This window comes from Barbus barbus, assembly GCF_936440315.1.
Source record: "Barbus barbus genome assembly, chromosome: 32".
NCBI classification, from domain to species: Eukaryota; Metazoa; Chordata; class Actinopteri; order Cypriniformes; family Cyprinidae; genus Barbus; species Barbus barbus.
In genome coordinates, this window is record NC_136760.1 from 14,645,414 (window position 1) to 14,660,108 (window position 14,695).

General features: G+C 39.5%; 1 protein-coding gene across 1 annotated transcript in view; it reads right to left on the reverse strand.

The window, feature by feature from the left end:
* Positions 1-2,932: 2,932 nt before the first annotated feature.
* The window catches only part of LOC306852328 (AT-rich interactive domain-containing protein 5B-like), a 143,180-nt gene continuing 131,417 nt past the window's right edge, over positions 2,933-14,695 (reverse strand). Inside the window, exons 9-10 of the mRNA XM_079389048.1 lie at positions 12,688-12,877; positions 2,933-5,654 (exon numbers count right to left, since the gene is read on the reverse strand). Of these exons, the coding sequence (XP_079245174.1) occupies positions 3,573-5,654; positions 12,688-12,877 (2,272 nt within the window). The 3' untranslated portion in view covers positions 2,933-3,572. The remainder of the gene's footprint in view (positions 5,655-12,687; positions 12,878-14,695) is intronic.

Below are 14,695 nucleotides of genomic sequence, written 5' to 3' on the forward strand. Positions count from 1 at the left end.
AGACAGTTTTGCCAAAGTTCTACCAACATGTGAACTTTGCAACAAGGGGAAATAACACACTGGACTTTGTTTACACAACAGTAAAGAACTCTTACAAGGCTGTTCCCCGCCCCCATCTTGGGTACTCAGACCACATCACTGTTATGCTAATCCCAGCATATAGACCACTTCTCAAACTTGCCAAATGCTTCAAAAGCAGATAACAGTATGGCTAGACAATGCCACCTCAGCACTGCAGGACTGCTTCCAGGACACAGACTGGAACATGTTTAAAGAGGCAGCCACCTACAACAACCACACATGAGTATGAGTACACTGAAACTGTGACTGCTTACATCAAAAAGTGCACTGATGATGTGACAGTCACCAAGACCATCACCACACGTGCAAACCAGAAGCCATGGATGACAGCAGAGGTTTGTGGGCTGCTAAAGACCAGAGATGAAGCATTCAGATCAGGAGATAAAGCAGCCCTCAAAACAGCAAGAGCCAGTCTGTCCTGTGGCATCAAAAATACAAATACAATCATACTTTCTTTTCCTCCCCAAAACCAAATTATAAACTACATTCCCAAACGGAAGTTGGTCACAGCATCAAACCAATGACTTTACATGTCACCAGCACAATGTACTCATGAGTAAGATAATTTAGACATAAAATGGTGTTGAGAGTTTTTTCTGGGCTCCACAAAACCAGATTTCCACATAGAGGTATGTAATTATGCCTTTTTCACCATATATTTAATTTAACCACTAGAGGGAGTATTAAAAGATTGGAAAACATTTGGAGTGTATTTTATATATTAATGAAGTGCAGTTGTTTCATGGTGAGCTTGCTCTCCTAAAAATATTTATTAGTAAGTGTTTTAAGTGGTACAAAAATGTTGCTGTGCAACTTGATGGTATTTAATCTTATAGGCAAAGCCCAGCTGTGGGACGAGCAAACTATATTATAATGCCATCTATAAAAATGCTTCATGAAATATAAAGTTGTTAACTATACCAGTGGATAATTTGGTCCACTGCTGCTATTTTAACCATAGCATGCTATATAGACATATCATGTGGTAAAACACAGTGGCAGAGGCTTAAAATGGAACAGTGTTTAACCTTACAGCAGGGTGGCAAAACTGCATTCCTGTAGCAGCTAAAAGATTTAGGCCAGATTTTTGAAGTCTGAACAGTTTGAACTCTAACCTCCAACGTGCAGCTGGCTGTGACAATCTTACACTGAAAGAGACACTTTAAGTGCTCTTGACAAACAGTCTAGTTATGGGGCCACAAAATTCCCAGTGCTCATTACGATTATAATGAACAGGTTAAACTAGAGCAGATGTGTCCTAGTACAGTGCTTTTTCAATGTGTGCTTGAGTACTGTAGGGCAGTGTGAAATTCTCTACATGGCTGCACTATGTAGATAAACATTTGTTAATTTTTTTCATCAATACATATATAACAAATGATGTTTCATAGTTTAATCCATAGTAATATCCAGTACTTCACACTCTTTTCGTGCAGCCGAAAAGTATGCAAAGTAGGGCAGAGAAATAGGCTTAGTGATTGCATTCATTTAATGCAATCACTAATTCATTTATGTTCACCATAAAATTTAACAATTTAAGGCCCAAGGTGAATGTGTAAAACGTTTTCTGTGACACACAAAATTTGATATTTTGAAGAATGTCCACACTTCCTTTTCCCATACAGTGCAAGTTTAAAGGAACAGTTCACCCCCAAAATTAAAATTCTATCATCATTTACTCAACTTTACATTATACCAAATTGTATGAAATTTTTATTCTGTGAAACACTACTTGTGAAATACAGCTGCTTTTGTCAATTCAGTGAAACAATGGAACCTACTGACTTTAATTATATGGACCAAACAGTTTGGAACAACATGAGAACAGAATTTCCATTTCTGGGTGAACAATACTTTTAAGGTAGCTATTATTATTCATTTTAAAAAATACAATATCTTGGCAAAAATTATGAACACATGCATAGATGAACCGTTGTATTAAGTTATAAAACTGTTTATTACTCATTACAAAATGTTACATAGCAACCTTGAGTGTTACTCCAAACATTGTTGGAGTAAATACATTTCTTGAAGTTTAGTTTCTACTACTAATACAGCAAAAAAAAAAAAATAAAATAAAAATAATAATATATATATATATATATATATATATCATTGATTACCCCTAGGAGTACTGTGTGTTGCTTTTCAAATTTTCTTGGTACTTTCCCAAAATCTTTTGTGCAAAGAAATCATGCTTTTTTGATTAAAAACTCTTTTCTGGCAAGTGTTACACTTCATTAAATACAGACACAAATTTGACTGCTGCCAGCACTTACAGACCTAAAGTTCAAACAATATCTAAAAGTTTAACGGTTAGCTATCCTTAAACAGAAACGGTTGGAAAAGCCTGTGTGGACTTATCTAAGTGCTCCTAAAATGTGTTTTCCACAAATGTAGTTTTACATTTCAATTGTATCTCCTGATAAAAAAGTCCTCTGAGTAAGCAAGCACAAGTGTACACCAGCAAATACAAAACTCACTTTCTGACACTTATAAGTAGTCCTGCATTTTATCCTCTCACCGTCCAAAATTGCTCTTTAGCCCTGCACTTCAGAGCAATTAGAAATTACAGTAGCGAGTGAACATGATAGAAAAATGCATTCAGTTTGTGAAGGTTATGTACAAGCACCTCAGTCCTACATTTGACAAACACATTCCACATTGCTCTGGTGATCAGGATCGAGTTTGGCTGGGCGTGAGAGGAGCTGAAAGGGAGCCAGCAGACAGTGGTCAAAGAAGCTTGTGAAGCCTACCTCACATTGTATCACTGACATCTAAGATTCCTTCAAGGAAAGCTTAGTTTGTTTTATTTACATGTAACTGTGTAACACACCAAACTGCAATATTTGGGTCTCTTTTTTATTGTCTTTATCAAATGTGATATCTCATTGCTTAACCCTTGTAGGATTGAAAAGTAAACATATAAAACTACCACACTGTTACATAAAAAAAAAACAAAAAAAAAAAACAACAACAACAGCAACAAAAACAAAAACAAAAACATACAGTCAAGAGTAATGTGAAAAGGTCCAACATTTACCCAGGCAGCTCTTGCATTATCGTATCATAGCGTTTCAGACAAAAGAGCTCTCAGAATGAACTGAAATAGCAATGTAGCATTTTTGTACCGATTTGTCACTCGACTTTCCTTTGGGTGCCTCTGTGGACATCATGCCCATCTCCACTTGAGCACCTGTGCCAAGGCAACATGTTTTCAAACAAGCCAACTGACACTTTCAAACAGTGCGGTGAGAACAAGCCACGATCAGCCCAGTTGGCCCCTGTTCAAAGAAATGTGCAAATCATAAACTTGAGTGGCAAGAAGGTAAATAACAGAAATAACTGCTCCCGTGTTAAAGCGTTTATAAAACACTGCTATTCGCTGGATACATATTGTGACCATGCTTGATGGGATTTTCTGGGGAGCATCAAGTCTGAGTTAAGCATGGGCTGGGCGCTTCCAGCCAGGGAATATCAAACTGCGTCACCTAGGAAAGTTTAGTGCTGGGGTGCACTGAAGAGAGTTGAGGGGGACTGAAAGCTGGCTGGGGGTGAAGGGCCGACATGGGGTATAGGCCAGGGTGCAGAATGTCCCCGTATGAGGTGCCCACTTGGTGCCTGTAAATGTGGGCGGGATTGGTGGCCAGGAACTGTCTTTGCATCATTAAGGAATGAATAGCGAAGGGGGGCATGAGTGGTGACAGAACAGCCTGGTTCTTCAAGTAATGCAGTGGATGGGAGTAACTTGGGGTAACGTGAGAGCCCAAGCTATCACACATGTCCTGGACCTGAGATACAAATGTCCCTGGATACAGCCCTTGGAACAGGTGGGAGTGCAAGGGGATCTTGTGGCCCTCCGATAAGTAACTGCTGATGTGAGCCGTGTGAGTAGTTTCTGTCGGCTTCATGGACTCGCTGTCAGCTTCCGGTGTCCTAGGTTTCCCTGGACCATCTCTTTGTGTCGAGCAGTGCAAGGGTGTCACAGCCCGGATCTTCTTCTCCGACGGTGCCTTTTCCAAATCCTCAAGGGTCCTTTTTAGTGGCCGTGCAGTGCAGATGTTCTGCGGGCTGCTTTTGGAGCTCAGAATGGGCCGAGCCATCTCATCGATCTTGTAACCCAAGGTGTCTTCTCCCCTGCCGTTGTGTGCTTTCTCCAGAACCTTTGAGTGAGATTCTGTAACCTTTTTAGACGTGGACACGGTCATGGGAGGAACACGACAGGCCCTGGGATGGTAGTCTATGCTTGAACTCTGACTGTTGCCTGCTTGAAAGAGAGATGAGTTTTTAATGTCCTGTTGTATTGTGGGATGTGGGATGCCACAGAGAGAGGATGTGGAAAGAGGCAGTTTATGTGGAGAGGATTTTGGGAGACTCAAATCAGTTGGTTGCTCCTCTGTTACCCTTTCTGCAGGAGGTCCCTTTTCTTTCTGACTAAGCCGGGCACTGTAATTCAAACCCACATTGTCGGGATGCTGGCTTGGGGGAAAGCCCTGGGTGGTCTCACAGTCCCGAGGGTAACCGTCTCTACTAAGGTACTTGCTTATCTGCTCCTTGCTCAGGTGGTGCTCGGTTTGTCGGCTGAGATTGTGAAGGTGAGGTGAGGAATAAAAGTCACTCAGGAAACTGGGAGCCTGGCCAGGTCGAGGCATCTCAGCAGATTTCTCCATGCTGGAATGGGGGTCAGCCCTTATTACGTATGGCTCTCTTATCGGGGTAGACTGTGGCTGGGGTATTGGTTCTCCCTCATTACACCCCTCTTTCTGAGAGCCCTCTGTTGAGGACCTCCTGTCCTCACTACCTCTGGACTTGAAACTTTGAGCATGCTGGATAACTGATGGGCGTTTGATCACCATGTTGGTCTCTGCAGGACAAGGAGCCTGAGAGCTCTGCTGTCCAGAAGATGACCCTTCTGTACCACTGCCAGACAACCTTCTACTGACTAATGGAGGTGGCGGTCCGTATGGGTAATTATTACGCAGTCCTGTTCCACTGACCTGGGACAGCATCTTCTTCTTTGCTAACGGGGACATGATACCAGGATTACCCCTAGGGTAGAGGAGGGGATTAAAACTGAAGCATGCTTCTTCTTTTTTAGGGAGCTCAGCCCTTTCAGGTGGGATTTCTGGAGATGTGAGTGGTTTCTGCTTTAGAGTGGGCAGCACCATTCCCACCTGGTTTTGGCCCTCTTTTGGCCTAGACTGTTCAACATTTGCAAGGGCACCCAGAGACACCTTGTATTCCAGCACCCCATGCTGCCATTGCTCCGGTGTGTGAGAGTTGGGGAGAGGAAGACCTTGGTGCGGCGGCATGGTAGCAACAGGAAACACGTCACAATCCTCTGATTTGAGTGGTGCACAATCTTGTGGAAGTGAGGGTAACACATTCCCATTTGAATGCTCATATGCGTTATGGAGCACAGGTTGATCTTCATCCTTGATGACTAGTTGTACACCTTCATCATCAGAAAGAGGACTCTTTGCTTCTCTGTCCATCTGCGTTACAGCCTGGTACTGCTGGCTATCCTGCTTCTCCATCAGCTTCTCCTGGAGCTGTTCTGTGTCCTCCATCCCCTACAGACACACAGAAACATACTTAATGGCAGAATTGCACAAAGAAACATACATTGCTTCTCATGCTAATGCAATCACACCCACACATTAGTTAAAGGGATTGTTCACCCAAAAATTAAAATTGTTTCATTAATTACTCACCCTCAAGTCATGCCAAACCCAAAAAACCTTTATTCATCTTTGGAGAGCTTTCTGACACTGCATAGACAGCATCGCAACTGAAATGTTCAAGGCCCAGGAATGTAGTAAGGACGTTGTTAAAATAGTTCATGTGACATTAGTGGATTAACCATAATTTTATGAAGCAATGAGAATACTTTGTCCACAAAGAAAAAAAATTCAACAATTTATTCTCTTCTGTGTCAGTCTTTGACGTACGTTCACAAGAGTTCCACAGCGCATACGTGTGCATTCCTCTGACTGAAAACAAGGTGCAGCGCATTTGGGTTCCACGTCAGAACGCCGGCTCATGCATCAGCTGTGTCGTGGTACTCTTGTGAACGTGCATTGACATCGGGCACAAAACGTATTCTTGTAGCTTCATAACAATAAGGCTGAACCACTGATGTCACATGGGTTATTTTATGTTCTTACTACGTTTCTAGGCCTTGAACGTTTCAGTTGCATTGCTGTTTATGCACGGTCAGAAATCTCTCACATTTCATCAAAAATATCTAAATTTGTGTTCTGAAGATGAACGAAGGTCTACTGGGTTTGGAACAACATGAGGGTGAATAATTAATGACAGAATTTTCATTTTTGGGTGAACTTTCCCTTTAAGTCACATGAGGTACCCCCAGGTAGGTAATACAATATTAAAAGATGTGGAAATCAATGTTTTGAATTGGTATTTTATTTTTTAATTACTGAAACTGACAAAAATGAAACTTCACTTTTTCAGGTTATTGTATTTTAAAGATTCTTTTGTATCCAAATAAGCTTTACAGGTCTTTATTGCAAAGGGGTTTAACTGTTTTTATGCTTATTCAATGAACCACAAACAATTATTGCACATGCACCTGTGGAATAGTTTTTAAGTTTACAGGCAATTAAGGCCACAGGAGAGCAAATTTTCCCTCCAGATCCATAGAACCCACTTCAAGACCAGGGGATCTAGAACCTTTGAAGTGCCTGCTCCCACCCTCTGGAACAACTTTACATTAGAATGGTTTCCACTTTATCTGAGTTCAATTCATATCTTAAAACCCATCTCTTCTCTTTGGTTTATAATATGTAGCAATGTGTGGCTCTTGTATGGTTTTAATTTGTGTATTGATTTTTCTCTCTTTATTGTATTTTACAGTTTGTTGTGCAGCACTTTGGTTGGCCTTGCGCCGTGCTTAAACATGCTCTAGAAATAAAACTGAACTTGAACAGTTACAGTAACTTTACATTAAAGAGACCTTTCTAGTAATTCTGAAAAACACCAGAAGAAAGATGCCCCAGGTTCCTAATCACCTGCATGACCATGCCATAATCCTGCTGCAGGGAGGCATGAAGACTGCAAACATTGTCAGGGCAATAAACAAATAAATAAAGTCCACAATGTAAAATGCCTAAGACAGTGCTACAGGGAGACAGAAAGGACAGCTGATTGTCCTGCAGTGGCAAATCACTAGTGACCACCATATGTCCCTCCAGATGTGTTTGAGAACTTGCAAATGCTTTGGTGGAAAAGCAGGGAAACATCTCACAGCAAGACATGGCAAATCTGGTGCAGTCCATGAGGATGAGACGCACTATAGTACTTAAAGCAGCTTGTGGCCACACAAGATGCTCACTGCAACTTTTGATATTGATGTTTCTTTTTTCTTTCTTTTTAAAAAAAAAAATAGCTATAATGCGTAGCCTACACTTTTGCAGTCCAGAATGTGAATAGGTAAAATGAGAAGGGTGAAAACTGAGATGACTGGCAAAAAGACATGATATTATTCTGTTTTTACCTCAAAGTAAGTTTCAAGGTCCTTGATTTCATGAATGCTTTAAGAGTAGTCTGCTTTTGGCTTCAGTATTCACTTTTGAGCATGATATTGATAATATAACCAGTCAGACAGTATCTAACTGCTTGTAGACAGATGGGAGAGATTTTGAGATCAAATTTCTAAATGTATTTATTATTCATGTGTTTGAATTGGACTTTAAGATTTGTATCTTGGACTTTAAAATTTCAGTATGCCATTCATGGGTTTATCTTCCCCAAAAGTGTAAACAGTGAGCATCCCAGGCACCATCCAAACAGTTTGAGTGGTCCACTTAAATCCATCAGTCTCTTTCCAGCTCAACCTAGTGAAGGTTTGGGCCATGGCTACTGTAGCAGGCTGTGCCAGAGGGTGTTTAGCCATTGTAGAACCATGGCTGATGTGTTACATCAGAAAATAAATTCAGATTTGGTTACTGAAAAATGCAAGCCAAAATTCAAAGACTTGGCAAAATATGCAAAAACAGACAATTGGCTAAAACTAGGGTAAACATTACACGTGCTCTTACAAGGTGGAGGAATTTAATGGAATGTTTGGGTTTCAATTGAGATACTGAAATTGAGGAATTTCGTCTCAACAGGTAAACTAAACTCAATAAAGCCACAGATAATTGCATTCAACGAAATGTCAGTCTGCTCAAAGCTGGGGATATTGTGACTAAGCTTTAAAAGTGTGGCAGAAACCCTATACACAAACTTGCTGAAGAATGCTGTGAGAACAGCATCTACAGCTGGGCAAAAAAAGTATTCAGTCAGCCACCAATTGTGCAAGTTCTCCCACTTAAAAAGATGAGAGAGGCCTGTAATTTTCATCATAGGTACACTTCAACTATGAGAGACAGAATGGGGGGGAAGAATCCAGGAAATCACATCGTCTGATTTTTAAAGAATTTATTTGCAAATTATGGTGGAAAATAAATATTTGGTCAATAACAAAAGTTAATCTCAATACTTTGTTATATACCCTTTGTTGGCAATGACAGAGGTCAAACTTTTCTGTAAGTCTTCACAAGGTTTTCACACACTGTTGCTGGTATTTTGGCCCATTCCTCCATGCAGATTTCCTCTAGAGCAGTGATGTTTTGGGGCTGTCGCTGGGCAACACAGACTTTCAACTCCCTCCAAAGATTTTCTATGGGGTTGAGATCTGGAGATTGGCTAGGCCACTCCAGGACCTTGAAATGCTTCTTACGAAGCCACTCCTTCGTTGCCCGGGCGGTGTGTTTGGGGTCATTGTCATGCTGAAAGACCCAGCCACGTTTCATCTTCAATGCCCAACTGTACATGCTAATGGCCAACATCAAAGTCTTTTTCAAGACGCGCATAAGTTGTGTGCATCAACAGATGACCTTGTGCTTACGCACACCAGGAGCTGAGCTGCAGGCTTAAAGCTGATACCTCAATGCTTTCCCAATGCAAATGTCTTTTCTCTTTAACACAAATGAGATAAAAGACGAAGTTGTGTAAGCTTTGCATGATTTCAGAGCTGAACAATTCAATGCCAAAATCCTCTAAATGCAGTCTGCTTAAATGAGAGTAGAAAACAGAGTCAGCATGATTGCATAAAAGAGACAGCCGACACCTGCTGCCATCCTCGTGATCCAGAGCATGATGCAAGTTTTACACTTTGGACAAACTTCACATGCCTCTAATGAGCAGATGCTTTCCGGAACTTCAGAATGGTGACAGCGGTGCAGAGGAGAGGCATGCACCGCCCATCCATTCATTATCAGTGTTGGAGGAAGAGATGCACAGATGTTTGTCATCAGCTGGTGTCAAATAAAAGGCTGGCTCATCTCTTTCACTCCATTTCCTCACTCAACCCAGATGAATGTGCAACTACACGTGAATAATCGCATGTTCAAACATCACATTACGCAGCGTGACGACAAACAGCTTGTCCCAGCTTGTTTTTGTAGGCTTGAAAGTAACATGATTGCCTTCATCTACTATCTGACAACTTTTGAGCACTATTTTATGGTAATTTATACTGTGGGCCCTAAATGTGTATGCTAATGGTACTTTTGTACCAAGCTGATAGTAAAACATTCTATGAAGAGCAGCTGCACACATGAATAGTCAAATGCTCTTCTTGTCCTTAATGCTTGGCGAGGTATTAATGTAAACACAGTTGGGTGTTTCAAGTGAATGTAAACAGACAGGACAAAAAAATAAATAATAAAAAAAAATAATATAGGATCTATGCATTAGGTCTTGCAGTGTAAATAAAGCCTAATAGACCTGTCGCTGTGTATTATGTCAAACTCTGACAGTGTAATGTCGGTATTCATTTCTTATAATCCTGTGTAATCATTGAAGACATTGCCCATAATACCATTACCATTATTATCTAATCTTGAACAGTTACTTGAATAAGCTAAAGCAATGCTTATTATTAAATATTATTGTCATCGTGATCATTTTTCTACAATACTTAATTGAAGGCTATACATCGTCAGTATTATATTATTGATTTACTACTATTTATTTTTCTATGTTCCATTTTTGGCATTTTTAGCCTTTATTGTGACAGGACGGAACAGAATTGGCAGGAAGCAAAGTGGGAGAGAGAGGAGGTGTGGGATCGGGAAAGGTCCTCAAGTCGGGATTCGAACATGGGATGGCCCATAACGCAACGGCGCTTTATGTTGGCGCACTGCCCACAAGGCTTCATTTTAATGTTAGTTAAGTTCTGTTCTAGCATTGAACATGTTCTACAGCATAAATTTTAGCTGGGGCAGCGAAATTGGTGCAGAATTATGAGGTTTTTGGTAAGCTCAAATGAGCACGAGCCTCTTTGAGAAGACACCTCTGAAAGCATGGTGTGAATGGAGACCTTTGACCTGTGGGGTCACTCTCTCTATCGTCCTTTGGACACTTGAACAAGTTAACAGGAATGTCTCGGGGCCTCAAGCAGCCAGTGACTAGCAGGCAAAATTATCCAACTGTAACGCGGCATGACCGCCCATTGGCTCAGCGCACGTCATTCAATAGCATTGATTGTATTTGGTGCCTGAGGAAGGGCTGATTTAACAGTGCTTACAATGCTCTGATTCTTAGCAGAGCAGCGCGCCTATATTTGTACATGCCCTGATTATACTCCACCGACATGCCAGCCCCCAAGACAACTCCCAGCATCTCTCTCTCCAAATTTCCTCTCAGTGATCTATAACTCTACTTTAAGTGTTTTTTCCTCTTTTCGTTGCTCCGGTCTTGTCATATCGGCTCTGCTTCAAACAGAGAATTCCATTTTCATTTTCTGCCTTGTACAATGTACAATCAATTATCTGGAGAGGCCTTTCAAATTACACAACATACCAGACAGATGAGCTAGGCATGCAGCTGGAAAAAAACCTACAACAGGCCTTTTTGTTTCCACGCCATAGCCTATTACTCATTTCATGTGCGGTGGAAATGAATACGGACCACGTAATGGCTTTGAAATGTGTCTAAATTTGACAATTGGAGAGAAATTTTCAAACAGCCCTTTCATCTTCTCTGTAATCATTTGCTTATTCATGTGAAAATAATAACTCAATTTTCATTCCCTTCCACGACCGTGCTCTCCTTTTTTCATATTTACGCTTAACTGGAGAGACATTTGCAAATCACCATGGATTTATTGGCTTTTAGGGATAAAAATAAGCACATGGTTTCTGTAAGAACAAAACTGCGGCATGCATTGCCCCATTGCATATTGGTTTCTAAGACGTGATAGGAAAACATTTCCTCCGCAGCTGCTCTGTGCACAAAATGTCTTGTCGATTAACAAAAAAAAAACACAAAAAAAGAGAGAGAGAGCACTGTCATGATTTCCCCTGCAATTCATCTTTCAAATTGATTTGTGAACAAAATAACCGAAAATAACCGAATCGGGCACAGCTTATAAATCGTCTGCAGTCAGTCAGGCAGACAAATAGCATTTGATGTCCATGCTGTAGTGCAGCGGTCAGAGCTTCCAAATCAGCCCAAATAATTATGTTAAAACCAGCTGCTCCTGACAGCGCTATTCTCACATGTGTGTGACAGCTTATTTGCTGAGAAGAGGAAAGGCACCATGCCTGAAGTGTTCTGTCATGGTTGTTCTTCCAGCCAACTTTTTAGGGACCAGGCACATATTGTATCTGTATTATTATTATATACAACTCTAGCCCTAAGAAACCAAGCACACTGGACAGGAATATACACTACTTGTGAAAAGTTTGGAAGAATTATTTTGTAATGTTTTTGAAAGAAGTACTTCTGCTCCCCAAGTCTGCATTTATTTGATCACAAAATACAACAGTAATACTGTGAAATATTATAACAATTTAAAAGAGCTTTTTTCTATTTTAATATATATTTTAAAAAACAATTATCGCAAAGCTGAATTTTCAGCATCATTACTGCAATCTTCAGTGTCACATGATCCTTCAGAAATCATGCTTCTTATTATTAATGTTGAAAACTGTGTTTGCTGCTTAATAATTTGTGGAAACTGTTACAAACTACCATTCAAAAGTTTAGAGTAAGAAAAAGAAAAACTATTTCAGCAAGGATGCGCTGTTTTTTTAAAACAAAATATTAAGCAAAAATGTTAAGCCTAAATTAATATTCCAACATTGATAATAATAATAATAATAATAACCATTATACATAACTGAGTGTCAATAACATTTGATAATAAAGCAGCAAATCAGCATATTAGAATGATTTCTGTAGGATCATATGACACTGAAAATTGGTGAATTGATGCTGAAAATTCAGCTTTGTCATCACAGGAATATATTACATTTTTAATATTAAAATACAAAACAGTTGTTTTGAATTGTATTAATATTTCACAGTATTACTGTTTTTGTTGAGCCGTGATGAGCATAAGAGACTTCTTTCCAAAAAAAAAAAAGTTATTCCAAATGGGTAATGAACCTAAGGCCAATTTTGGCGCTACTAGTTACTCATATGGTTTAGCCCCATTGGAGGTTTTAATGACAGACAATTCTGCTATTGATGTGCTTGGCACTGTAAATTTGTGTTGCTTCTACACAAGCTACAAGGACACAATGAAAGACTGACCGGCTCTGGGACTTTAGCTGAGGCGTCCTTTTCGCTCTGAGGTTTTTGTTCGTCCTTTGGCTGCTTCATGGGAATCATCTTTGTTTTTACAATGCCCTCCTGAGCACTTCCCTCTTGTTTGCGGGGTTTGACGGATGGAAGGGGTTTGTCTTCCTCTCCTTTAGTAAATCTCTCATAGGGTAGGATGAGTCTGAGGAAAAGGAGGAAATGATACAGGTTAGCAGAATCAGACTGATTCATCATTTGCACTTCTATTACTTTAAACATTCCTGTCTTCTTCTTTAGCTGTTAATAATAATAACTGATATCATTGTTTCCTGAAGGCTTTATCTGTTATCCTAGACAAACTGAAATTGACTCATGAAACAAAAAGAAACACTTCCTTCCTGTGAACCAATGTTACAGTAAATGTGGTTTTGTTCACAATAGATGACTGTTTTTTTCCTATAGACACTTTTAACCCTATGGGCTTGTAGGAAATATACTCTCTTAAAACGCACTTTTAAGAAAAACTGACTAGTTTATTTTTAACTTAATTTACAGTGCTGTAAAAAAATCAAAAGTTGGCCAAACTTAAACGTTTAAGGCAACCAGCTTCAGCAGATTTTTGAGTTTTCTCAACTTCTTGTTTTAAGTCAACTTTTTGTTGTATAAATATAAAACAACAAGTTGAGAAAACTCAGAAATGTTCTAAAAAATAAGTTGAGAAAACTTAAAAATCTGCTTAAGCTGGTTGTCTTCAACGTTTAAGTTGGCTCAATTGTTTTTTTTACAGTGTAGTTTTTAAATCACCATTCAACTCACCAACTCACCATTCAATATGTGATAGAAATAACATTATTATATACATTAATGCCATTTCAATAAAATGATTAATTTTTAGGCTTATATTTACTTGCTAGAATTCAAATATACAGTAAATATTCATATTGCTAATTTTGCACAATATTTACTTGTCAAGAACCCTCTAGAAATAAAAATTTCTAAATGCATGTTATTGATCTAACTGTAACCAATTCTTTCATGCATATGTTTAATTTTTACAATGTTTTTCTCACAACTTTTTCTTTTTCTGTTACACTCGAATATACGTCACAATATGAAATAAAAGATCTGTCACTACTTCCGTTTCATTGTGACTTTAAGATCAAAAGTCAAGGTTTTAGTCAAATGTAAAAAAACCCCCCAAAAAATTATATAAAAAGGCAAAAATAAATAAAGTCATGTTAATAGTTTCCAAGAAAGTTTGAAGTAAAACCCTGTCCATGTTAGTAGACAATCAGCAATTAGAGCATAAATGTGTGTTAACAGAATGAAAGCCAAGATGACAATAGATCTGAAATTATGATTTACTTGAGACTGTTATTGGGGATGGAGGATCTGCCTTTCTACTCTTGTAGTTTGAAGTTTTTATAATGAGTCCAATGTGATTAATGAGTCTGCCTCGGAACTGTTGGAGGCATGCGGAATTATAAATATGTCCTCTTTAGTACACCAGTCCTAATCCAAATACATTTCACATCTCGTGCATCACGATACACGAATGCAAAAAAGGAGCAGCAGGCGAAGCCAAACATAAATATGATGGAGATGGCTTAATGCGACAGACGGCTCTATTACAATTATTTGTGATTTTTTTGTCTACAGTTTCCCTCTTTTCATTCCCTTCATTCTTGTTTAATAAGATCTGTATCTCAAGAGGGATTCATCTGCTTTAGTTTGTAGCCGTGTGTTTATTCAACGCCGGGATGTTCGAGGCTCTCAGAGGAGGGGCGCACTGAGCACACTCAGATAGGGGTTGTGCGGGAAAACTGTGCCGGCTGAGGTTTGGCGGCTGGCCAGTGGCAAAGCTAAGCAGGAGCCCAGAGGGAACATTCATCTTAAAATCCCATTACCAAAAGAGTTTAAACATGTTACAGCTGCTAAAAGTGGAAAACGGCTCGGTCCGTGCAGTCAAATCAAAATAGCAGGCAGCTGCCAAATACCTGATTCCCACTGTAATGTTTCA